The sequence below is a fragment of the Melitaea cinxia genome, chromosome Z (genome assembly GCF_905220565.1).
Source record: "Melitaea cinxia chromosome Z, ilMelCinx1.1, whole genome shotgun sequence".
Lineage (NCBI taxonomy): Eukaryota > Metazoa > Arthropoda > Insecta > Lepidoptera > Nymphalidae > Melitaea > Melitaea cinxia.
Genome location: NC_059424.1, coordinates 11746900 through 11774555, shown reverse-complemented (window position 1 = coordinate 11774555; position 27656 = coordinate 11746900). Strand labels below are relative to the sequence as shown.

The 27656-nt window shown below is 31.8% G+C and overlaps 3 protein-coding genes and 2 long non-coding RNA genes across 5 annotated transcripts; 3 read left to right on the top strand and 2 right to left on the bottom strand.

Moving 5' to 3' along the window:
• The first annotated feature begins 435 nt into the window (after window positions 1-435).
• On the top strand, window positions 436-9418 carry LOC123668365. Its single transcript, XR_006745570.1, has 2 exons — window positions 436-469; window positions 8996-9418. It is a non-coding gene; the product is annotated as an uncharacterized LOC123668365 (long non-coding RNA).
• Window positions 8705-13439, bottom strand: LOC123668361 (mitogen-activated protein kinase kinase kinase 12-like). The gene is made up of 7 exons (XM_045602098.1): window positions 13073-13439; window positions 11155-11331; window positions 10875-11076; window positions 10272-10610; window positions 9967-10104; window positions 9549-9716; window positions 8705-9235 (listed from the first exon to the last, which is right to left on the bottom strand). Exons 1-7 carry the CDS (start codon window positions 13254-13256, stop codon window positions 8836-8838), a joined length of 1608 nt encoding a protein of 535 aa, XP_045458054.1. The 5' UTR covers window positions 13257-13439; the 3' UTR covers window positions 8705-8835.
• Window positions 12966-13524, top strand: LOC123668362. Its single transcript, XR_006745569.1, has 2 exons — window positions 12966-13024; window positions 13357-13524. It is a non-coding gene; the product is annotated as an uncharacterized LOC123668362 (long non-coding RNA).
• Window positions 13525-14061: 537 nt separating this feature from the next.
• On the top strand, window positions 14062-15383 carry LOC123668651 (peroxisomal membrane protein PEX16). Its single transcript, XM_045602362.1, has one exon. The coding sequence runs from the start codon at window positions 14062-14064 to the stop codon at window positions 15049-15051; it is 990 nt and encodes a 329-aa protein (XP_045458318.1). The 3' UTR covers window positions 15052-15383.
• A 2141-nt stretch (window positions 15384-17524) lies between these two features.
• Window positions 17525-25831, bottom strand: LOC123668652 (ADP-ribosylation factor GTPase-activating protein 1). Its single transcript, XM_045602363.1, has 8 exons — window positions 25772-25831; window positions 25526-25693; window positions 24806-24919; window positions 24560-24714; window positions 24349-24475; window positions 24081-24203; window positions 21083-21216; window positions 17525-18029 (listed from the first exon to the last, which is right to left on the bottom strand). Exons 1-8 carry the CDS (start codon window positions 25829-25831, stop codon window positions 17864-17866), a joined length of 1047 nt encoding a protein of 348 aa, XP_045458319.1. The 3' UTR covers window positions 17525-17863.
• Between the last annotated feature and the right edge of the window lie 1825 nt (window positions 25832-27656).

The following is a 27656-nucleotide window of genomic DNA, read 5'->3' as shown; positions in this document are numbered from 1 at the left end:
TGGTCTCAAATTTATCGCATGATAACAGATGGCGCTAGGAACTCATAACAAGACGATCGATATTTATCACCAGTATTATGGTAGTAACAAGAGATGGCGTTGCTGTACATATTAGATAACCTCACACTTATTTTTGGTAAGTAAAATTGTGTCTAACTACACAAACAATATCAAACTGTATGAACATTGTTACTATATATATTAGTAGCGACCCGTTTTGGCTTTGCACGGGTACAATGCTGATACTAAATATAAAATATAAAATAAATATTTGCAATGTAAGCACAAAAATGTCTTTATTTACGACGTCACATTAGAAACCTCTAAAACTTTCAGCGTTTCTCTACTAGGTATATTATGCATGTATTATACATATAAACCTTCCTCTGGAATCACTCTATTTTCTAAAGAAAACCGCATCAAGATCCGTTGCGTAGTTTTAAAGATCTAAGCATACAGAGCGACAGTGGTAAGCGACTATGTTTTATTCTATGTAGTGATTACAGAGCATTAATGATTAAAATCCGGTTATTTAGCGATTCGACATTATTGAAAAGCTTTAACAATATAATAAAAATAATCGTAAATTCTCAACTAAGAAAATTGTAATATATAATACATAGAATGCAACTTAGATGTACATACACTTAGAATTCCACGAAGAAAATCGATGAAAATTATTATTCGACTACTACAGTTACTTAATTTGAAGTTCAAACTGGTAAAATGTTTTATTTCTGTATTTTTATTACTTTTGAATCTTTTTAATGTTATTAATCATATTTTACTTTAATAGTAATTACTTAAAGATATTCATAATTACTAACAAACACGTATGTATGTATTGTGTAATAGGACATAGTTTAGAAAAGTAATTTAAAAAGAAATTGACCACCAGTTTATAATTTACCGCCTTCTAGTTAATCGATTTACACTTGACCGCATTTTATTTTTACTCAGGTAGCACATTTCCCAGACACAATCAGACATCAATTGTTATTTGTAATATATTTTAACCATCCTATCTTGACCGATACCGAATATACCGTACACTCCTCCCCCGCAAACAAATGTCGTGTGTCTAGTGTCTCCAACACATTTACTTCCTGGTCTGCATTTATACTTCGACATATGAAAAACAAACAACGCTCACCGGCGAAGACGCAAGCGTCGATCGTTTGCTATGCACTTTATTACACTCGAGTTACGTGTCATTATTGCAATGCTGAATTTTTCCACTGCGTTCCATTAGATATAAAAATGCTAAATTTTTAATCTTCGACTGATTTTGAACAAAATACTTTCCTGCACATATTTAAATTTAAGTATAGAAAACGTATAAGCTTGTATTTGTGAGTGGGGGAATTGAGCTAGAAATAGAACGTACCATTCGAATTCAAAAGGTGGTGAACCGGAGGGCAGTGGGAGGACGATACTAGCGTCGCTGCCAGGGGCGGCCCTGATGATTTGAGGCCCAGTGGTGGAAAACGATGGGGGCTCCATGGGCTCCAGTCCTCTCGGCCCGCGCGCGCCACACCGTGTGCGCGCGCACACTCCCGCCCGTTCACTTTCTATAAATAATTCGAAAAAATTTAACACGCGCGGAGCGAATTTCGTACGACGCGAATATTTCGCTAATACCTACAACTGTCATATATATCTATCTACCTCTATAACGTTTGGTGAACTTAAAAGTTTCGTGTCATACCTTTTAGTAACTTAGATGTACCTTTTTTACCACTTGTGTTCATATAACGGGCACTATTAATTTTTTTGGATTTGGGATATTGTTATAAAAGATACAATATATATGTTTTAATACATTTATTCGTCAAACAAACTACAATACTCAATTATAATTATAAGAGTACACTAATTTCATTAACGACTAGACCATTAAGTTTCAGGGCTAATATAAAGATCTGTCAGATAGTGTTTCCACATCCATCAGTGGTTCGAATCTTAGTAAAAACAATGAAATTTATTTCTTTGGCATGTAATATATTTTTAAAGAGAAACAAGTATTCGACCAAAATATTAGAACATCAATTTCATTTGCGACCGTGAGGCGTTTAATAAACTTTAGCAATAGAGCGCTAGTGATTTTTCAATACTTAGGAAATACTTAAATGGTAAAACAAATTTTATGATTTTTCCTCAAAAGCCCTTTATATTAAGATTTTGGTATAAAATAGGTACCTAATCGATGTTTTAAACAATTCAAAATTATTTTTATCAAATAATATAAAGAAAATAACATATTTTAAATGATCTTTGTTAAAGTGCATGTGTTCATACGATAAAAATATGGACGGTTTTTAAAGAATTTTTTATCGGAGTTTATAATTCAAAGAAACAAAATTATTTCTGCTTTTGATGATATAGCTTTAAAAAATATATCAATAACGATTTTTCGCCCCAACTCTTACCTGTTTAAGTAATTGAATTTTTCAAAAATAGTTAATTTTAATCAAGATCTAACTGATGATGAAGCAGAAGAATTTTTTTTACTGGAACATTACAATCTCAAAACCTTCCGTTTTACAAATTATTTCTAAATTAGGGTGCCTGTTCCCCAACTCAAGGAAGGTTGTTAGGCTATATTATATTTCGATGCGATTCAATTAAAAAGGGTAAAGTAACTCAAAACGTACGTTTAACCGCGTGGGTTATGTAGACCGTAGGTACTACTTGTGTAAATAGTATTAAACGCGAACATTTTTGAATATGTGTTGCCTTTCACGCTAAAGCTGCTATTAAAAGCTCAGCATGTACACGGTTGACATGAATCAACAGAAAGGGTTTTTTATACCAAAATTCAAAAGGGATCAAGTCCCGATACGAAGCAAAATTCAAAACAAGAATTAGCAGTAGGTACTCTATAACTACACTCCTAAGATAATTTTATATTTAGTTCAAATATTTAGCAAAACTAAAATCATATTGGGTTACATTGATAGGTACCTATTGTTCGGACAAGTGACAGTCGCACACATATGTATCTCTTACATCTAATTGTAAATAATATAACACAAACGTAGTAAACAATCTTGTACTAAAAGTAAAATATTGCCTTTGCTGCTAGTCTTTCTTAAGCATAATATTTAAAAATTGAGCCCTGAAGGAATACGTGTACATTTAAAACTAGAGAATCGGTGGCATAGCGTGGGTGAGCAGCCGAAGTGCAATAGTAATCCTACGTTCTCACTTGTAGTAATTAGTAAAGAATTTAATACAAACGCTACCACCAACATGCACAGCGTGTTCTGATTAATCTCTTATCACTATGTCGGCAATATGTTAGGAATGTTGTCAGAATTTTGGTTAAAACGGTAAGATTTTTTTATTGAAAATGCTTGTAACTCGTAGGTTGGTGCAAGGAGCGGCAAAATTTAGGAAGAGAGAGGGAGTCGCTAGAGAGTTTGGGGCGGGAAAAAATAATAAATAAGTATCATACTGGATGGAAATTTGTAAATCCACCTCGCTCGCTAAGGCTGCTCTCTGAGGCACGATGGGGAAACGCACAATGACTAACAACCAGACCGGAAATAAATATTTGTAAAAAACACAAATATCCACTCCGAGCGGGAATCGAAGCCGCGACCGTCGGTGTTTAGGCGCCGGCGACACGGCACACGCACCATTACATTAACAACAAATTGTATTGACGTAACATTTATGAACTAAACAGTCCGATCAAACTATTATGGGTAGAGACTGGCAAAACCAGAAGAAAAAATATGCCAAAAGTCGTCATTCCATCTGTTAAAAAAGCTATTCATTGAAGGTCAAGAGTCAAGAAAAATTGTAAAAAAAATGGGTACAGCAAATTTTCGTTGGACTCCGGGCGGCAAAAACCCACGCTATGCCACTGTAGAGAGTACAAATTCTTTTTTTTTTTCAACTACCTATCGAAAGGATACAGATAATTTTATTAAATTTCGATAATATATTAATTTCTTTGTTTGCAAAAACTGCAACGTATTATAAAACATTTCATTTTCTATCGGTATCCTTCCGCCGTAAAGACATCTAATTAATTACCTATACAACAATTTCCACTAAGGTCTACGTAAGTACGTAACATCAATAAACACTAACTAATATTTTAATCTGCATAGTATCTCAAGATGAGGTTATATTTAATATACACAAGTACAACAAACGATTGTTTGCCTTGTATCTGACTGGAAAACAGTGCCAAATATTGTTCTGTTAGTCGTAACTTACATGTGCGGAACCACCTGACAGTATACATTAAATATATTTGGATATGCCATGTCGGCACTCTGTAACAATGCTCAAGTATGTGATGTACATAATTTATAAGATATACATAAAATGTTACCGTCTCTTCTGTTAGTTAATTTTATTTATTTCTGAGTAATTGAACCATTAAATAATTATTTTCATTGGGAAAAGGAGGCAATAAATAATAATTATTTTACTAACGCCGAGTTGCACGAAAAGAAATTAAAATTTAAGTAGTGATTAAACTAATTTAATCGCAAGAATTGTATGAAATTCTTGTGATTAAATTAGTTTAATCTCTACTTAAATTTTAATTTTGTTTCGTACAACTCGGCGTAAGTCACTTAGATAGATTCTCGAGATTCATAAAAAAAATAAATTTAATCCTTGCACTAGTATATATTTTGTTTACTTCGAAAACAATCAGAAAATTAAATATATAAGGGACCCGTTATTGTTTACGCGTTTAGAGACATTTTTATACATTGAATACAACCTCATTCTATATTTGATCTTGTAAATTTAATCTTAAATCTAAAAATAGTTTAATAATTTTTTTCTGGTCGAATTATAAAATCAAACTTTAGAATATTTATAGAAAGAGTAAATTACATCAAAAATTTTAAAATAAGTACAGTCTATTATTTTTAGTCTACACACAATTAGATGAATACAACATCAATTGGGAGTAATGGTTACACCAAGCTTTAAACATTGATTTTTAAGAGGAAAGTATAAAATTTCGTAGCTATCGAACTCTTAAGCAAATCACGGGCTTTCACATCTATGATCTTTTCTAAACCTCATAAATTTTTCTAAGAGGTCCCACCAAATATTCATCCCCTGAGCTACGCCCGTGTATAAGGCCAGAACCACATTATAGTGCTGATCCCAGTTCGTTCTCGGTCTGATCTCGATCTAGTAACCAAGAAACAATAGAAGGATCGTTGTTAAAGTGTGATTTGATCGGAACTTGACTGTTAGGGATAGTGTGAATACACTAATTGTTTCTCGTTTAACAATATTTAAAAGATCGAGATCAGACTGAGAACGAACTGAGATCAGCACTATAATGTGGATCGGGCCTAACTATCCTATGATGAAATCTTTAAATATAACATTTACTGTCTTTGATAGAATTTCCCAACTGCACTCGTATCCATAATAGAAATATTGATTATATTAAGAGTAAAATTAATTTGCATATAAACTTTCAGAACTTACAATATATTAAAATTAATTTCAGTATCACACCTGTGACATATCTACTTTAACAGTTGTTAAGTACGAATAGTTTTCTAGTTTTATAATGTATTGTGTATCCTACTCAGCGATGCTGAAACATCGTCAAATCTACAAGTTTTGGCAGATTAGGCAATCATAGTGTACGGGCCTGTTTTACCGGTCGAGTATAATTGAGGAACAGGTCTAATAGCCAATTCTACCTCCTGCTGTTAAAGTTTATTCGTAACTTACGTGCAAGATAAAATTCATCCTCAAACAGTGAAACCTGCCCTAAGTGTATTAGTATTTGAACATTTTTGTAGTCAATACGTTAACAGTAACAATTGTAACGAAGACTAACGCTTCGTAATCAAATAGGTCAAAATGTCAATTTCTATTACATTCAAACTTTGACCTGTCGTTGCAAAAGTATTTCTCATATGACAATGACTCAATGATGACAGAGAGGTAGATTGCCTTTCCATGCAATTAGAAAAATAACGCTCATAGGCGTCATTAGCAAAAATCCAAAATTAATTACATAGTGGCATCCTCCCGGCCCAAAATTCACTATTTACCTGAATCCATACAAACGTAGTGTCAAATTGTTATCACTACATCAGAATTCTTTTAGGCATACTTGCACCGTACACAAGTAACCCCAATGAATATCTCCTTAATAACTTTAAAAGAATTATCTCCTCATACATCTAGTATACAATTACTTATTGTAACATTATACTCAATTCGGGTAAGATTACTTCCTAATAATATCTGAATATAATTATATATTAGGCTGCGCGAGTTAAGAAGAACATTTTTAATTGCAAAAAATGCTCTTAAGATCAGCTATGAGTTTGTGTTTAGGCAAAGTAACACGTTATTTTCATCGTCTATCGACGTTTTCACTGTTTACTTTTTTACTTTCGGAAGGTTTTTAAATTTATTAAACATTGTTAATTTAACAATTTGTACGACATTATTTAAACTTGACTATAATATACTTGTTGTTACTAAAATACAGTTTGGAAAAATTAACTTGGCGCTATGAGGTATCTAATCAATGTTCGTTATCTACGAAACATTCTAGTTATGTTATGCTTCATTTAAAAACATATATTTATAAACAATAATATTAACTATAAAACTACATATGAATAAATATCACTCTATGGATTTCCCAAGAATGACGTTTCCTTTCTGAATTCATTAACGCCAAATTAGAATTATTATAGAATATATTATGCTATCTTATTATTCATATTTAATTAAATATTATTTTAGATATATTTTATATTAAAAATTTTACTGGAAATAGAAAGCAGTTCAAAATGCTAAGTGACAACCCACTATAATTCCATTTGGGACAAAGGTCCAATTTTTTTAAATATTTAAATTGTGAAATACTTAAATCTCTTCTTTACATCTTTAATTGTATATATGACTATTTAAAAAAGACATAATTACATTTCGCGTAAACATAATTGAAAACAATTGTAACGCATGTCTCAAAAATTACATCATTAATCTTACGCTAATAATTCAATTCAGTGATTATATAGAATAGTTACATTTATATCTTCCTAAATTCCTAATTATACAAACCACTTGTCTGTATCGCATGGTTTTATCATATAGACACTACAGTATACTGATCAAAGCCATAAGATTTTTTTTTTTTTTTTTGATAAACACCTATATCGCATTTATAATCACCACACTTTTGGGTTTCATTTCGTCGATTTTCAAACACGCAACAGTATATGACATCAGGACCCTCGCGCAAGTCAGACCTTTTGTTGCTGAATTTCAATGGTAAGAGATAAAGATAGTGTCAAAACTTTTCGTTCGCGTCAACGGCGCTGTACGTCACTGCTATCGAGCTGTGCGCAGTACGCAATGCGCACGCAGGTCGGTTGATCGACGTTTCATTGTAATTGGTTATATTGAGTGACGTTTCATTGTAATTTGTTATATTTTAAAACAAATTCGTCACGTGTGAAGACCATCGCTGTTCATGCCTCTGGCGGCGGTAAACCGTTAAGCCGACGTACCCCACTGTAGTTGCCCGACCTGTGTATATATAAGACCGTGGGCGAGAGCCCTGAAGCATTAAACAAGTTAAAATTCGAATCACGACCGTTATTATATTCATACAAGAAATATCTTACAAAAATATTGACTCGATACATACTATTACCATAAAATATGTGCAAAGTGTATTTACAAAAATATTTTTTTTTTAGGAGTTTTAAGCAGATTATGTTTATATTATATAAGAATATTTACTTTTTTTTAAATAAACAGTTACAGTTATTTTATCTGTTAGGCCCACTTAAACAATTTAAACGATAAGAATACATTCATACTAAAAGTTTAGATCCAAACATGTATATAAGATATTCAGTAAAAATAAGTGTAAAAAAGGTCAGAAGGCGAAAAAAATTTACAAAGAAGATAGCACGTCACAATTATTATATCTAATAAATACATAATAAGTCTTTGTGGTTACCAATCACACAGTAGATTAAATGAATTTGTCATTTATATAATATTATATTTCATTCAAAGCCTATATGTATACATTATATAAGCCATACTAGGTTCTCATTTAGTTTTTTACAAAATACTTGAATATAAGAAAGCATTGAGTACAATGAGTATTAATCTCTATTCAAATGTCCTTTATCCCTTTCAAAGGAGACATCAAATCTCTAAAATTTACTTCAAGATCTATAGTTCTAAATTTTCAGAAATAGCTTACAATTTCGAGAGATTAGTTTTATTATTACAACTAAGGGAAGGATTAACTTGTAAGTCTCATTGGAATGTTACTGACTTATTTTTATTTCAATTTGAAATCTCCACATTAATAAACAACCACTTGTTGCATTATATTTTCAAAAATTTTTCATTCGAACACTAGCTACATTTTTTTTTTATTTTTTTAATTATTATTTTGAGATATGGATTACTACAGACACTTAGACAATTAACGTATAATTGCTACAGTTAATATTATCATGATATTGTACAAATTTACAATTAAAAGTAAAATAATGAGATCCTTCATAAACAAGTCTATAAAGTTTAAATAAATTCCTCTAAAGTTTTTGACATTAATAATTAAAGTACTTATTAGGCGAATAGATTTTTTATTTAGCCTTGAGATTCAATAGTCCAAAATACTAAATAAAATATTTAAAAAAATCTTAAAATAAAAATAAAATGAGATCCTTCCTGAGTGCCCTTTAAATTTTAAGTAAAATAAATTGTAACGTTATAAACCAAAATTAAATGAGAAATGCATTGAGAAGTGATAAATTATATGAGATATTCGTGTCAATTTTTACGCTTCATTTAAACATTAGCGTGATCAGGGATATAATTATCATTGTGAGCAACACCAATGTTGCCAAAACCAAGGTCCTTTAAGAAAATATTTCCATTATCCTCTAAAACAGTATCTTTCAGAGGTGTCACGGTCATATTGTTATTTTGAATACTCTCATTGTTGCAGACGCATTTTGTCTCCTCAACAGCTAGTGTAACTATCTTTGGATCGTTTGCTTTATTGTCGACAAAGTTTACAAGGAGCTGAGCTGGGTGGTTAGCTGCATTCTTCTTTTTGCGACGTCGGTTAGACTCGGTAACAGTCGATAGAGCTCTCATGCCATCTGACGAGGAAGAAGTCTGATGATGGAAGTACTTAAAATTCTTGCGAATTCCACAGCGGCATCCACTTAGAGCGCTCTCGCGTCTGAAGAAATATTTTTATTTAATATTTTGAAATGTATAATATGCAAAAAGGGGATGTCCATAGATTATATAACACATATAACACAAGTTAATGGAATCTCCGAAATGTGATTTTGTGTGACAAGAGATGGAAAGGAGCCAAAAATTTTTAAAAATTTATGAACAATAAACCTTAATCATTAAAGTTTTAATTATTTAACATAACTCTCAATGGGTATCATAACTGTGACAAAAACGGAGGAAGGGTCAAAAAATCGTGAAATTTGTGTAACGTAATTTATGGATGGCCCTTAAGGTCATAAGGTTAGACATACTCAGCGATGACTCTTTCGCGTTGTTCAAGCTGAAGACGAACAGCGCAGACTTCCATATACAGCTCATTAGCGCGGGAGAGCTGTTGTTCGTAAACGTAGCGAACATCACGAGCATGTCTAAGATGTTCACGACGCTGAGCGATTACATCTGGGGCGCATTCATTGTTCCTGAAACAAAGTCTTCTTATTAACAACTTATAACTTTATTTACTGCACAGCACTGGGTATTGTGCTAAGTTTATAATGAACCTAATGTTAAATTGTAGAAATTTTGAATTGTTAGTTGGTTTGCTACCATGTTTCATTTTTTTTAATGTTTTTTTTTTCGTTCATTAAATGTGTAAAAACCTTAATAGGAGAATAAATATTTTCATTTCCTTTAATACAAAAAATAAAAACAATAACATGATGAACATACTTTGCATACAGCCTCTCCATACTGGCATATACTTCTTGACGCCAAAGAGCCTGACTTCGATTAAATGTCTCCATATCCATATTGCAAAGTTCTTCACCCGCCATATCTAAGTGAGCTGCAATTATCTTGAATGGAGGCCTGATAAAATATAAAAAAAATTTAAATCCAATATATAATTTTGTTAAATATAATCGGTTTGTTAACCCAAATATAATATTGAAAACTTTTAACTGAAAAATCAAATACGATTTTGCTTGCTCACAAAATTTATTTCTTTATCATCTTTACTATAAAAAATACAATACCTGCTACGAGGTGTCCTATTCCAACATTGATTTAACAGCAACTGCAAACTGCTTGGACAAGTAGTCGGTATTGGTAGAGCAATAGTATCTGTTCCTACTCCCCACATAATAGCATGTGTCTCCAAAGTCTTATACGGTATCTCCTGGGTTAATAGTTCCCAAAGAACCACTCCATATGACCATATATCAACTCTTTCAGAACATGGCTCATGACGTATCACTTCTGGAGCCATCCAAGCTACAGTGCCAGTAAAACTCATTATGGCACTAACATCGTTCCACTCCCGACTTGTTCCAAAATCGCTCACTTTCACCATAAGATTGTCAGCAATCAAGATGCTAAAAAAATTGTGTTGATTAGTAAATCTATTTCTTAACTTAACTTGGGACAAGTCCATTGACGCAGTTTGTAGTGGCCCTGCTTTCTGCTCCGCGGGTTGTGGTTTTGGGTTGGTGTTTTAACAAAAAAATATTTAGCGATAACAGTCGTCTGTTACCTATAATAAGCATTAAATTGCTTACCATAGGTACACAAGACTGTAAGTTATAAGATATTATCATTTAGGATTCTAAGTTGACGTTTTAAAATAAAATATAACTTACTTAGGGCTCTTTAGATCACGATGTATGATCTTATGAGAATGGAGGTAGCTCATTCCTAAAGCAATATCTCTGGACCATCGTACAATCTGTTTAGGTGTAAAAGAAACACCACTGTGAAGGAAGTCAAACAGAGGCCCATACTGACAATACTCCATAATTATACAGTAAAAAGGAGATACTGTACAAACACCACGGAACCGCACTAAAACCAAAAACAATTTTATAAAATACTATATTGATAGATTTTTACTTTTTTTTTTATCAATTTTTTATGCATTACCAATATTTTCATGGTTGAGTTTTCTCAAGTGCTTGATGTTGGCTTCGCTTTTGTCACGTAATTTCTTAACTGCCACCATTTCACCTTTAAGATTGCCTCCAAAGACAACACCTTGTGCCCCAGATCCAAGATACACCAAGTCTGACAGGGATTCAAATGGAACTTCCCAATCATCTTCTGCAAATACACAACAAAGTTCCAATACAACTACAAAATGAAGGTTTGTTGCAATTATTTTTAATTCCAAAAATTTAATTATTTATCAATAAGCCATTTACATAAGTTATAGTATAAAAGTAATTTTACTCAACAAAGCAATCAAACAGAACTAATATCAAAAAACAGAAAAAAAAATCACAAAAGCAAGTATGTTGCTTGAACTATCATCATCTATAAACATTTTCACAATAAGTTCAGAGACAAGAGTTTGAGAATAAAAAATAAAAAATTTCTCAAAGGAGCTACTGGTGTTAACAATCCTAGTCTCCAAAAAGGTAACTAAACTCTAATTCAGTAATATTGTGGCTGTCAATATTTAGTTAGTAATAATATATGCAGTGTTTACCAATTAAAATGTGCAAAAATAATTTTACATGTTGGCTATTTTTATATAATGGCGCAGAGCAGGTTTCTTAGTTTTACACATAAAAATTGTAAAAAAATAATAATTTATGTATAAATTTAAAATTAAAGACTTTACTAAAACATATTGTAACCAACTTTTACCACATTAAATGTTTACAATTTTTTTTTAAATTTTTAGTTTCATTGTATCATCATCTTGTTAAATTTGCATCAACTAAGGTTACACACAACAACCGCTTTGGTGTAGTGCTGCTGGTAGTCGCCTTAAACACTGACGGTCTACAGGTTCGATTCCCACTCAGGGTGGATATTTGTATGTGTACAAATATTTACTTCCGGTTTGCATGTCGTTCCTTGTGGGTCTTTCCACCGCACCTTGGAGATCAAGTTAAACTGTCAGTTTTAGTTGTTATCATAAATATCTGATATCGTTACTCTTAATAGGGAACAAATCGATCAATCCGCAGTGGAGCAGGTGGATTAAGGTCCAATCCTTCTCTTACATGGAGAAAGAGGTCTACGCCCAGCAGTAGGATATTACAGGCTGAATGCAAAGGTTACAAACAAATTTATTTGTATCAATTAAAATATTACATACTGTATAAAAAAATGCTATATTTAGCATGTTCACCAAATGTGATTGCATTTGGAACAACAGCTGCAGTTATTAATGTTGATCCATTTCATAAAAAAATAATACATATGTCAAAAAAAAATTAAAACTTGTAATCAAATTTTAAAGCAGAAAAATAGAAAGTAATGCTTTGATTAATATGAAACATTTCTATTATGCGTCGCAAAGCTATAAAATCTAAGAAATTCGCTTGGCAGATTACGTTTATCAAAGCAACAACTGCACACCAGCGCATTCATATTATTTTAGATTCATCAAAAATTTATTATTATAAAATAAGATAAGGATCTCATCTGAGCTGTATTGTTTCGTTTATCCTAATACTGTTAATAATAAAATATTACATACAAGCAGGCAATACTTAAAAATGAATATAATCCTGATATACTTATAGAATTATTAAACTTTATGATTGTCTGTGGCAAAATAAAAATAAAGTATATCAAAAAAACAATACAAAAGTAAAATCCAATAAAACAATTAAACGAAAGAAATTAAAAAAAAAAACATCCATTGGCGAAAAGGAGATGTAAATAGAAAAATCAATATTGCAAGTGAGACAGCTTGTTGACAGGTATATAAAATCAATCACTCGACCTTGAAAGCGTCCCTGTAGATGCAGCGAATATAATGATCCCTGGGAGTATTTACGTAATACATACACATAAATATATTAAGCACGCAATGCATTTTTCATACCTTGAGATGTCTCGTAATCCGTACTTTTGAATAATGACAAAACAGTGGAGAAACATTCCATAACACCGCTCATCCAAAATAGAGTCTTTTTATCACGTTCTAAAGCAGGAGAACCAAATCCTGGATAATCTTCTTTCACTGTGTAGTTAGTTGCATTAAGTTCAATTTGAGCTAATGGATCCATTTTTACTGTCTTATTCAATGCACAAAAACCTCACAAATCTACTATCCTTAATATGAATTATTGCAAATTTGATCACTTTATTTCCTTTCTTCAACAACAGGTATCCACGTTGAAAATCTCAACATGAATGAAACAAGATACATGAAAAATTACAAGGAAAAGGGACAACGGACTGTAATGAAAGAGGATGCATTCTAATTTTTTATGTCGTAGTTTGCCTAAGGTCGTTAAATGTACAGCTAAATAAAATTACGAAATTTTAAAAAAAGATTCGTATAATATATTTAATTATCATTTAAAAAATATAATTTTGTGTACTTTTTAATTTGAAAATATTCAAGACTATGCGAACGTAATTTTATATTATAAAAAAAAAACACAGTTAAATATTCACTCTAGATAGCAACACAAAAAGTTAACGTAGAGAATCTCTGAATTGTCATTATGACCAATTATGACTTCTTGACATTGACTGAACGTTATCAATAAATTAAAATTTAGGATAGTGGTTTCAAGTTTGTACCTCAGCCTTTAATAAACGTGCGTTTCTTATCATTGCTAAGACTTGAGGTTTATTCTATCCATAACAAGAAAGTCAGAAAAGTGTATTTCAGAAGATCCATCTCTAATAAGATTATCGGTGCAGTTAGACAGAAAATAAATAAAACCTAACTTGGTTTCCTCGGTCTTCTGATGATCAGAACATAAAAGACAGTACGAAATTGTTTTAAGGGTATTTATTTCCTTGTATACTATTTAACATCATTTTGAAGGCAGCGATTGTTGTAAAAAACTATTTATAAAAATGGACAAAAAAATTTCTCTTAACGAAATATGTTCCGTTTACAAACGATGGGTAATCAATAATCCTGGCTTAGTCACTGATGTTGAAACTGTTGCAACATGGTCGTCGTATTTTGTTGCGGGAAAAATAAATAAATCGCCAATAATTTCTGAACTTGTGTATTCACTGTCTAAAATTCTGTCATTGTTTAATGATAGAATCATTAGAGATGCCTATGGGAATGAAACACAGCAATATAGTTTGCGAGAGCAAATAAAGATATGGCTTACCGTCATCCATTACTGTGAAGTTTTTGTGGAACTAGTTGTAAAGAACAGATGGGGCAACAAAGGAAAGTGGACCGTGGCAACTTTGCTTCAGCTATTCAAGTGCTCATCAGCGTTTGTATTACTCTATAGGTATAAAGAGATACCTATTCAACATCCCCCAATACCAGCCTTGCAAAGAAAGAAAGTTACTGAAGGTAAAGATGCTGATGCAGAATCTAATGCATTTTTTACATTAAAAAGATCAGGGCGAGTTGTGCGACGTATTGATGGTGCACCACCCATTGCATTGAGGGATTGGCAGCCCTTAAAAATTAAAGATGACATGATGTCGTCTAATATAGAAGAGAAAAATCTCTTACAAGCAGAATTAATACATGTCTTAAAACCGCTCGTCCACTTAGCATCAATGAGAATATTTGGCAGTAAATCATGGAAGCAATGGTTAATAGCTCTAGGACTTGATGTTGCAAGTTTCAGACTTTATAACAGACACATGGAGAGTTTGTCTTATGACCAAAGACTAGAGATTAGCCGTAGAAAACTTGGATTAGTTTTGTATCTGCTACGTAGTCCAATGTACAATGGTTATTCCAAAAATGTATTAGAAAGTGTACTCACGTCTACTTCAAATAAAATACCAATGATGTCGTTTATATGTGGACCCATAATTCAGTATTTAAGTCACTGGCAAGATATTTACTTTTACATGTGGGCATCGTAAATGATAAAAAAGGCAATGTTATTTAAATTTTTTTAACTTATGTAAAGAATTTGAAGATTGTAGGTATTTTATATATAAAGTAATTATGTAAACATCAATATCAATAGAAAGTAATATTTTGAATAACATGTGGCTTCCACAAATAATTTAAATAAATAAGGAAAAACTAGAAAATGTAAAAATAAAAATTGTCATTGAACACTATTTTCCTTTACTTATATTTTGTTTTTAAGCTTTTGACATGTGGTAATTAAGAATACATTTTGTAATTAAATGGGTTTTTTAAATTATATTTTATAATATATGGGTAATATAAAATAAAAATTAGATGTTACAAGATATTTTTATTTTTCATATAATTACAATTCACCATAAAAGTAAACTAATTATGATGTTTAAACTAATGGCTTTTTTAAGCATTTTTTTTTCACATAGGTAAGTAAATTCATAACTATATTACGATTCTTATTTGATACAGATTTTTTTTTAAATACAACATTATGGACTGATATTAAATATAATAAATTTGATGTAAATAAATAATAATATTATAACAATTCTTTAATTATATTCTGTATTTTGATATAATACACAAAACCTAAGCTGCCAATATTGACATAAATTTTTTTCAAAACGTTTTATTTTGTCAAACCATAGTTGCCTTAAAATATTCTTAATGTTTAATTATAAGCCATTTCAATTCGTTTAGTAGCATTTAGCTATTTCAATTAGGTCTGAATAGAATACCATAATAATGGTTGAGATTCCTTAAATGTTATACCAAAAGCTATAGAAACAAGTCATAAATTTCCTGAAATAATTTTATTCTTCAATATAGTTTTATGTTTATGTATAAATAACGAGAATGAATGTCTTGATCTGAATGAGTTTTCTGAATTTCCTAAGGGGCAAAGAATACATCACCATTTAATGCTGGAATAATAGTAAAAAATAAAAACGAATAATATTTAATTAAATTACTTTCTACTCAATTTTAGTCTAAGGTTTATATGAATAATTCGTTTTCTACTTTTTATTGTAGATACATCAATCATATCTAACGTTTTTCAAATATTTACTAACATTAGGTGTTTGAGGATATTTAATGCACTTTAATTAATAGGATTGACAAAACTACAAGTTTCATACACTTTCTGGTTAAAAGGACAATAGTTTTTTATCAAGAAGATTTATTGATACAGAAATATGGCCACACTTCTCTAATAAAAGTTAATTTGTGTATTTAACTTAAGTATAAAATCTCTTATGTAATATATATATAATCCTAACATAACAAATTTTAAATAAATGCTACATAAACATATTTTGTCATTTTGCAAAAATTAAGTTTACTTCTGAAAACACAAACAGATGTAACAGAATAATATGGTACGAAGTGAACGGTAGAACATTATATACAGTTTTGAAGATTTATACCACATTTGTAGAGGAGTATTAGAATTTTATTAAACAAATTAATGAAAATCATGAACCACTCCGCTTTTCTCCCAACTTGTAAAAACCCAATAACTACATGTGCGTTTTATGCTGTACAATGAAGCACATTTTTTTTTCTACATAAAATCTTTTTTGTTCTCACAAATTTAAAATAATATAAAATATCTGCAGTAACGTCAAATTTAATTTTTATTGATTATACTAAAACACCATAGTAGTAAGAACTTGAGTTCCTCTTGCATCACTTGTCTCACAAATATATTTAGTTACATTAATACAGACATGTTATTTAGTTTACCAAAAGTCAAGAAAAGTAGAACAATTGTGTAAAAATTAGGTATAATAGTAAAGTATGGATGTTATTTAATCACTTATAAATTGGTAAAAGTTATTTAAAATTAATTTATTTCATGTTTTAAAAGATATGAACTATGAAAAGTACAACAATTTTCAATGTAATCAGTACTTACAATCAAACACATACAACTTTTTAACTTAACATATGGCAATTTAAACGTGATAGTTCCAAAATAAACACTTTTTGTTCAAATGCAACACAGAATGTCTTAAATTTTTCTTAAAAATACATATAATGAAAGTAAGCTTGATTTTTAGCTTTTAAACAATAGAATTGATTTGTTCTTAGCAAAATTTTTATAAAATTTATATGTATTATCAATAACGTTTTTAGAATCTCATATATATAGTAAAAAGTTGAAAATAGCAATACAAAAATTTTAATACAAGAATAAGCGTATCTAATACTGTCATTAAATAATATTGTATCAATTTCAGCACAGTTGGAGTGAAGCAGACAGAGAAATAAAGGTATGTATTTCTATTTCTGCCTTACTCATACAATTAATTATAATTTGAGTTATAATATGCATATATAAAAAAAAATCTCAACAGTAAAATTATTTTATTACATCACTCATATGATGTAAGGAATATATATAATTTAATACCCTAGTATATACATGGACATCTTGATTATAAATAAAATGATAATGCATAAATTTTACTAAATTATAATATTTCAATAAATTTTTAGTAATTTTTAAAATAGAGCCTTACATTCTCAAGTAATTGAACTAAAGAAAACTTAATTATGATTACAATAGTTCACAGAAAGTTTTATAACTAATAGGAGAAGTTATATAACTTTTAATAGATTTGTTTATACATACTCTTAGAATAAATTTAATTCTTTTGTACCACAAAATATATTATCATTAAGTAAAATAATTATTCAATTTAGAGATTAACATAGATGTATATTGATAATAGCCCAGCGGTGAATTTAGCAAAGTGCCATGTCTCGATGCTGATACTTTATACCTGATACTTCATCTTAATGGTTGAGCCAATCCCAGGAATCATCGTCTCGTTTCTTCTTTATAGTGATGTTCTTGATGTCAGGCGGGGGGCTCGACACTCCGACCTGCGAGAGATCGCGTGAGTCAAGATTGTTGCGAGCAGCAACCGACTGAACTTCGGTAGGCTGAATTTGTTCATTCCTGGAGCAATAAACAAAATTAAACATACACATGCTGTATACATGCATAAAATGTAGATATTAATACTTGAAAACTTTGAAGTATAACCCTTCTCATCTATATCTGGGTCTGTGATAGTAGAATACCTCGATAGTGAAAAAGTATTTAAATCAAAGAAATGATCATAGATTAGTCAGACTGTAGAATCTTAAAATTCTTAAATATTAGGTAGGTATAATTTAATTTCCTAATTATTAATTAAGGCCTGTTTCACCAGTTTTGGATAACTCTATTTGATGGATGACAGTACCATTCCGACATACGTTTTTTTTTTATTAATTGTTTTTTTTACCATCGAATGCTACTACTATATTTATGGCATTTGCATATATTAATCTTTAAGTTGCAGTTTATTAATTCAAGGGAAACAGGTCTTACTGGCCTATTTTATCTTCCGCTTTCAGTCTTTTGTATCGTCATCGGTCAAATATCGTTCGTTACCCACAGGGGTAACATTACATTACCCATACATATACAGGGCATGAACGGACAAAACAAGTTTTAAACAACGTTTAAAACATGAAGAAAAAAACAGGGTTTAAAACTACCTTCAAATGAAAATAAATGTATTTTTCTGAGGAATCGATATGAATTTGCCATTGAGAGCAAGGGGGAAGCTATGGCAGTCAGCCTGGATATCGCGAAGGCCTTTGATCGGGTCTGGCAGCTCTTTCAGCTCCGCATATTGACGATATGTTGCAAACCAGCCATACCCGTTGCTATGCAGATGACAGTACGTGTGTTACATTCTACACTGGCCGAGCTAATATCCCTCGGACGGAAATGGAAGAGAGTAGATTACAACTTGTGTCTGAAATCGAGACTACCTTGGAGCAAGTCTCCGAATGGGGTAGACGCTACCTCGTCCAATTTAACCCCTCGAAGACACAAGTTTGTGCGTTCGCCGGGCAATTCGCATTGTCGACGATCCCAAACTCACGGACGGTTTAGAACCTTTAAGCATAAAGAGAGACGTTAGCTCTCTGTGTGTTTTTTACCGTCTGTATAACGGTGAGTGTTCTGACGAACTGTTTGATATGGTACCGCCGTCACGTTTTTACCATCGTACCCTTTGCCAAAGGACTAAGTTCCATCCACACCATTTGGATGCATGGTTTGCGACCAATGTGCGAGCTTCACGCGCATTCTTTCCGGGCACATGCAAACTGTGGAATGACCTTCCTCCTGAGATTTTCCCTGAGCGCTATAATTTGGGGGTTTTCAGCGTCAAGTGTATAGGCATATTTTTCCTAAAGGCCGGCAACGCACCTGCAACTCCTCTTGTGTTGCAGATGTCCATGGGCGACGGTAGCCGTTTAATATCAGATGGCTTCGTCTGCTCGTTTACCCCCAGTCTTATAAAAATAAAAGAATTGTTCCCAAATTGCATGCTTTTTACAGCCTGGAGTTGACATATTTACAGAATTAATAATTAAATTAAATGAAGTATTAGACAGACAGGCTGTGGTATTTATACACTGCATAGATAACTCCCCGCCAGTAAAGTCCCGCAGGGAAAGTCGCTATGTCGGCCGTCAAAAGAAAATAATTCACTGGATTGGTGAGTAATGGGTATTCCCTCTCTTTTACATACATATAAGGCGTATGTAAATAAAGTGTTTTGTATTGATTAATAATTATTATAATTTTTAATAATTAGATTTGAGATATCTGATACGCAACAAAAGTAAATATTTATTGTTTTGTTAATTAATTTTTACTAATGTGAATTAGGTAATAGTTTAGAAATGGATTATTATTTGCTATAATTGATTTGAATTGAAATCGATCCCTAAAGGTAAAAAAAAAACAACACTAGTTTTAAACATTTTGAACGGTTCGTTTTATAATTTATAAAATATAAAAAATACTGTTTTTTTTTCAATCATGATCTATGCACATCGTATGCAGTTTGATCCAACTTGAAAGATAGACTATATTTTATTTCGGTATAATTATGTAATGAAAAAATAAGGCGACACGAATTTCGCCAGGTCAGTTAGTTGGTTATATTTTAAAACATAATATATCGTCATGCCTCTGGCGGCCGTAAATTGAAAAGAAAAGCGCAACCATTAAGCCGACGTACCCCCACTACCTTTGTTGCACGACCTGTGTATAAGACCGTGGTTACCCACAAATGGTGAAACGGACCCAAATTATTTTAATACTATATAACAATAGAACGTGTTACTGGAATGGTAAATGAAATAAATAATTTTCAATCGACAGTTATCACTATCAACATTATATAGTTAAGAAACTATAAATAATTTAGAATATCATTAACAAACAACACAAAATAGAGTAATATAACAGAAAAGAACAATTATTCAAAAAATACTTAGTAGAGTACCTATCAGATCAGTTGTAGATATGATACTTAAATAAAAATTAACGTACGTACTTCTGTAAATTATTTAATGAAAGTTTTATAATTTTTTATTTGTTCGCATATTGTAATGGTGAAACTAATTATTCTTGGTTCTGTTACATCTGTTTTTATTATGAAATTGGTACCTACTACGTTTTTGTTGCTCAACACGAATTTAACGCTTCGAGTGATGACACAAGTGAAAGCGTCCGACATCAAAGGTCAACTAAAAACTGTCGTAGAGCATATCTGTATATTGTCAGTCGTATCGTGACGATACAGCGTACTATCTTTACTTAAAAAATCGCTTTAATTAAATAGCCATGGTTGTTCTTTCGAAAAAATATTTATTTTTATCGAGATTCTCGACAAATAATATATTCTTATGATATGAGTAATAAGTTTTTATTTCCTTTTTGATGAATCATCAGTAAAATTATATCTAGTTTAATAGTTCTGCGAGAGTAATAGATGCGAGATAACGCAGAGCTATCTCATAATTTATTAACATCATAAATTGACACAAAAAATATTCAATTTTAACTGGTATTACCAGTTTGTTGCGAAAGAACGGAACTTGTTAGTTTTGTGATATCAACATAAATACAAAATATAAATACATATAAAAAAATAATATCACCATTTTGAATATGGTTCAGAAGTGGAATTCTTCATAGCTCCATAACTATGAGACTGGAAATTGGTGCTCGAGTTGCTGGCTCGTCGTAGCTCGCTTGTCCCTCCCAAAGAGGTCCAACCACCGCGGTTGTTTACCTACAATTGAAATATAAAACTGTACACAAAGATACGTGAAACAGACATTTTAGTAACTACTATGTACCTACATATTTTTATTTACCTATTTAAATTTTAAACAAGTAAACACTGCGCAAGATTTTAAAACTTACTTTTAAGTTTTCGTAATATATGTCTATGAAAACCAAAGCAAAATATTCTAAGATTGAAATTAAAATGTCGATGATTAAATGTATTAAATTTAACGTCATATTATTAACTCGAAAATTTGTATTTTTATCGTTGGAAAAGATATAATATATTTTATTGATTTCAAAATGCTTGATATCAAAACTCCTTTATTCCTGGCTGCAGGCGACTCTCGGGGCTAGGATATTCAAGAATCACTATCAAAAATTTAGAGGTACCAACTAATTTTCAGCACTATTTTTTAATCTGTTCATTTATTTTACGATGATTTAAAAATGCTTACAATGTTTGAAGAAATTGCTTTAACCATGCCTGTAGACTATTTTGAGGACCATTAATGTATTTGAAATTTTCTATCATGAGTGAAATTAATCTAAATTGCAAATAAAATTGCAATATTTAGATATAATTTTAATCCAAAAGCTGCAGGGAAAAATAATATCAATATTGAATTTCTGTTAAACGTTAATAGAGTTGGGTGGTAGGTGGGAACGGCGGGATAAGCACGTACAACGTAAAATCGATACATCACTGGCGATTTTACCGAAGCTTTATTGATAGATGCGACATTTGAAGCACTTCAGGTCATCAATGAGTATCTTTTAAAAAAAAAATTGTACTCGCAAATATATAAATGTATTTTATTTTTTAGCTAAATTCAAATTTTCTCAGAAAGGTTAGTGGACACTGATGATTGGATTGTCTTTTTTGATATAATATAATATTACAAGCCTCTTTTTAATTAAGTTGACTATTATTAAGCGCCCGGTAACAATAAAACCCAGTAATCAATCTAAAGTGTCAAAACTCGGTGAACGAATCTACCCTATATAGGGCATACTGAAGTACGTTATTACTAATAATATATGTTTTTTTTTTTTTTTTTGTAATGAGATCCTTATAACTTTTAAGTCATAGCTAAATCAGATATAATTACAATACTATTTCCTTGATACTTACTTTAGCGAATCTGATTTAATAATAGTTATAGTAAAAGAAAAAGTTTACCCTGTTCTAGTGCAAAATCGATACTCGACAAAGAAGCTCCTATATCGGTATTTTTCCGAAGTTATACATCGAACATTGATTGTTAAAGATATTAGAACTAATTAAAGGGTCTCGTGTCCGTTTATCATCATATAAAAAACAGTTTCTTTTTTCTTTTTATTTATAGGAACTTTTATAAGATAGACGTTTAATGAATTCACTTTAAGAGCGTAAATAAACTAATTGTTCTATGTAGATAGATTAGAAGTCAATAATAATTTTGATATATTTTCAGAGTTTATTGATTCTATTATTATTTTAATTATTGTGTTAAGCTTCACTTAACGTTTAATAGTGTTTGTTTCATGTCAATCGGCTCATAAATAAAAAAGATATGCCAATTTAAAGAATCACGTTGAAAATGTAAAGTAACTATTCCACGCGGACGAAGTCGCGAACACAGCTAGTATTAAATAATTTAATTTATTCGTATAAAAATTATGCGCAACAAAAACGGCGATACCTTTGATGGGCACGCCAGCAACGCCTCTGAATCTTATATTTATCTCGGTACATTACCTAAATGGTCTTATATACAAGAGTATATAACACCAATATTATTATATTGCACGAAAAAATTTTGATATAATGGATCATAATATTAAGTTTTCATAATTTTCTGCGACAACATACTATTACATACAACATATACTATACCTCCTCTGAAAATATATCTACACTAGCTATTACTTCCTCCTTCGCTTGTGTGGATACAACACTCATACACTTATACTATATACATATAATAAAATGGTAGGAAAGTCAAAACTGTACATTGAATATTTTTTTTAAAGGATACTTGGGGTGTGATCTACTATCGGCACTGAAGCCAAAAATATGGTTTTTAGAATTTTTGTCTGTTTGTCTGTATGTATGTCCGTGATAAATTCAAAAAGTACTGCATGGATTTACATCAAATTTGGCACAAATATTATTAAGAAGTCGGGTCAACATATAGGCTACATATTATCACGCTATCACCTATGGGGAACAAGCAGTGAACCTTTATTTCTTCAACGCATTCTGTAACAACGCGTAATCTAACGAAGCATATTTAAATGTTGCTGTTATTATGGTAATAATAACCATGCTATAAGCTAGCTTCACACTATAAATAAAGACATTCTGTAGTATATTTAGTATCAACATTGCACCGTGCGAAGCCGGGGCGGGTCGCTAGTACACTTATATATTTGGACAGTTATAATTACTATAAAACATAAATTTTACATTTAAACAAAATATAAAACAATATTCCTCCTATACTGACTTCTTTTTCTACTATAACTACAATGGTGGCAAACAAGTGTGCAGTCTGCCTAATGGGAAGTAGTTACCATAGCCTTTAGCCTCCTAGTAGCATATGGTTATGGACTATCGCAGGCATGGTGTTGACTGTTGCTCCATCGTTTCCCAGGAGCTCAGGCTACCTTCCCAACACAATGAACAGTAACACAACACTACTTGAGAGCAGTATTACTTAACTATGATCTTCTATAAGGTGGTTTTACTTAACTATGATCTTCTATTGGTCTATGGTGGATTATCTTCGGCAAGATATTTCCTACTGTGTTCTAAAACACATTCTTATACTTAAAAAAAAACTTGTCCTAATGATACTAAAGTTGTCAAAGGAAGTCATGTACCTTATCAGTTACAGTTGAAGCCATTTCAGATACTTTCTGTGACGCCATTCCACCATACCGCACTGCACTTTCAGTAGCTGTACGAGCTGCTTTTGAGACAGACGAAGCAAACAGCGACCAACCCTATCAAAAATATACATACATGTATAAAAGTACTATTTAAGTTGTATAAGTAGATAATTATTATTGTCATCCATTTATTAAGAGAGTATGGATACATTTTAAAACTATTAAATAGTTGACTATGTTTAAGAATATGAATACAAACGGATGCAAGTGACGATAGTGTGTTATCAACAATTTCATTGCCACTGTTTATTGGAGACATGGGGGTAGAGTGTGACTGCTTAGGCGTATTTCCAAATCCAGTGTACCGTCCACTTCCATATTCACTACTACAAAAGAAAATTATTAGTTAAAAAGTGTTATCCTTTTTTCAAGTATAACCAAAGGTATATACAGTCAATTTGAACTCTTACTGATAGCTGATGTTGTTGTCAGAGCCACTGGTATGGAATGTATTATCACCCGATGAATAGAATGTCTGAGACTGACTCCAATCTGTTGGTCTCTCTACTACCTCAGGTTTATAGTCAGAGGGACTCCAATCACGACCTTCGGCTAGTGCCGTGATCTAAATAGTTTATAACAAATGTAAAAATTAGGTAGATAAAATGGTTTTATAGATAGAATAATTTTTGCAGTAATTTAAATTAACTAATTACCTTTTGTCGATACATAGAAGCAGCTTTAGTGTTATACTTCTGTTGAATTTTCATGTCTGGTTTATAATCTGGTTGACTTTCAAAAAATGTACGAGCTTTTAAGTTACCTCCGACCTAAGAAAAATAAATTATAATAATTGTGTTTGCAGGCAAGTAAAGAAAAACCGACTTCATTGATATCGACAAGTAATACAATGTAGGTAGACAAAAATATTGTCAAGTAAATACGCATTATCAAAGATTACTCCAAAGGTTGTAATCAGTTCTCAATAAAATTTAAATGTGGACACATGATAAACACCGGCTTTCAATTAAATTAAAAATCATTAAAATCGGTACACCCAGTAAAAAGTTATGCAGATTTTCGAGAGTTTTCCTCGATTGCTCTGGGATCCCATCATCAGATCCTGGTTTCCTTATCATGGTACCAAACTAGGGATATATCCTTTCCGACAAAAAAAAATATCAAAATCAGTTTATAATCAATGGAGTTATCCCCGAACATACATAAAAAAATATATATACGATCGAATTGAGTAACCTCCTCCTTTTTTTGAAGTCGGTTAGTAAGAATGTAGTACAGCAGGTAATATAGTTATTAAATATACATTCTCAGATTTTTTTTTCAGTTCAAAAAGCAGTTTTTCAAAAAAAAATTATAGTTTCAGAATAAAGTTTTTATATTAAAATTAAAACGCGTATAAATGAAATAAAACTTGCCATCATTTTTTCTAGCTCGATATCCTTCCATTTGTCCATAGTGACTGAACGAACAAAAGACAAGTGAACCCCAAGGCTGCGATGTATGCCTGAACATTCAAGGCAAATCCAAATACCGTAGGTCACCGATACCCATTGAGGATTAAGAGTACCGCACTCGAAACATTTCTATAAAAAAAGGTCAAAATGCACGTACACAACAATATGGTAAATGAGGTCTATAAAGCAAATAATTAAGTTACATACGTGGTTTTCATCCTGAGTGCGAATCGAATTTAATTTACGACGTGTACGCGGTGATGCCATATTTATATATTGATATGGTGTTTAATAATTACAAAAACTGGTGTTCTAATAATATTTATTTAACATGAAACAGACCACCACTCTACGTCTTCAAATGCAGCTGGTTTGCCCAAAGCTAACCATCGCAAATTTGGACGGAGACGGACGTCAACTTTATCTTTTTTTTACTAGTTGGCAACTTGGCAAGCAAAGAGAAGACAATTAAAACAGATAAAAAAAATAATTGCCAGTACGAACGCTTTCTAAAACTCTTTCAAAATTGTAGAATTTATCTTAATTTATCAAAAAAGATCTTGTAATTAAATCTTCGTTATTTGGAACAGTCTTATTTGGTAAATAAACCCCTGTCAATCGTAATTCACGTTTTTTCCGCATTTATCACTCATTTTCACTACACATTAGCTTACGGACATTTGTAAGACTCCATTTACTATTTATTTTACTAAAAACAAATATAAGTTTATCATTTTAAACACATAAAAACTACTAAAATACGCATACCGCGAGGATAGATAATTAATATTTTTTCAATATGACAACTCAATATATATATTTTATAAGGCAGATAGGGACGTAGTCATTATATATTTAGAGATGAATGAGTATAAATGAATAAACAAAATGAGTCATAAAATAGATCGTGTTCTTTACCAATATATCAAAATTTTACGAAATATAATTTGTTAATAAGTTATAAAACAATATTACCGTAAAGCAATTTGTTATTAAGTTGTTATAATTATATCGTTTTTTTTTTTTTTTTTGAGCGCAAAATATGCTTACAAAATAGTACAAATGTCAATCTTTTATATTAAAGTGTTTATTGTTAAGGTTTTATTTTATATTATGAATATTTCTGAATATCAATTTCACCCTGAACATTTTATAATATTAATTATATATCATTATTGTAAGTTTTATTGTGACCTCTTTTTCAATTGACCATTTGAAAAAGTATACTAATAGATCGAGGCAAAACCGCAAAATTTATTATACTGACGAGACGTGGCTAAATGAAGGGCACACTTCAAATTATGTGTGAAATGATCTAAGTATAACGAGTAGCCGCCAGGCATTTTTAATTGGTTTATCGACTGGCCTTAAAAATCTACAAAAAGGCATAAGATTAACTATTGCACACATCGGTAGTGCAGATGGATTTTTAAAGACGCAGAGTGGATTTTTGAGTTTCACACCACGCACCATAGTCCGTATCACTCGAGACTTGCTGTCAAAGTGCCTACCTAACATGAGTTGGTGGAAGGCAGACATACAAGCGTGGTTGCTACAAAATGATATATGCAAACCGAGACGGTCCTCCTTGCCCTCGTACATCTGCGCCGTAGTGGGTCAGTGGAGACGACATTCTCCCTGGCCCGCTGCGTGGCCTCCTTCTGCGTCAATACCTCTTCGCAGAAGGAGACCGCCGCCTGCCACAATCTTTCACTGTCGAGCATGGCTTTCACGACGCTCGGCAGTGATAGATCCCGTCTGCGGACAGCCAAAAGTGCGCGCTGCTGCGAGTCTCACGCGGCGCAGACCTCCAACGTGTGGAGCGCCGTATCTTCTGGTGCCCCACACTCGTGGCAGACTGGAGTCGCCTCCCTTGTCGCACTTTGGTTCAGGTACTTACCGAAGCACACGTGTCTGGAAAATACCTGCACTAAATGAAAGGTCAACGGCCCGAACTGCCGCCTCACCCACTTCCGAAGGACCGGCTTGACTGCGTCCACCGTCCACTGCCCGGGGGCTGTCGGGGCCAGGTCCTCCGTTCACCGACGCAACAGGGTGTCCTGCGCCTGCCTCCGCATAAGTATGACCTCCT

Coding starts and splice junctions, on each gene's coding strand:
- LOC123668361 (XM_045602098.1), bottom strand. CDS start 13,256: ATGGATCCATTAGCTCAAATTGAACTTAATGCAACTAACTACACAGTG. Junction 10,611..10,874: donor CGTGATCTAAAGAGCCCTAA/GTAAGTTATATT, acceptor CAATTTTTTTAG/CATCTTGATTGCTGACAATC. Junction 9,717..9,966: donor ATGGAGAGGCTGTATGCAAA/GTATGTTCATCA, acceptor ACTTTGTTTCAG/GAACAATGAATGCGCCCCAG.
- LOC123668651 (XM_045602362.1), top strand. CDS start 14,062: ATGGACAAAAAAATTTCTCTTAACGAAATATGTTCCGTTTACAAACGA.
- LOC123668652 (XM_045602363.1), bottom strand. CDS start 25,831: ATGGCATCACCGCGTACACGTCGTAAATTAAATTCGATTCGCACTCAG. Junction 25,694..25,771: donor GCACTCAGGATGAAAACCAC/GTATGTAACTTA, acceptor CTTTTTTTATAG/AAATGTTTCGAGTGCGGTAC. Junction 24,204..24,348: donor CACTATCGTCACTTGCATCC/GTTTGTATTCAT, acceptor TATTTTTGATAG/GGTTGGTCGCTGTTTGCTTC.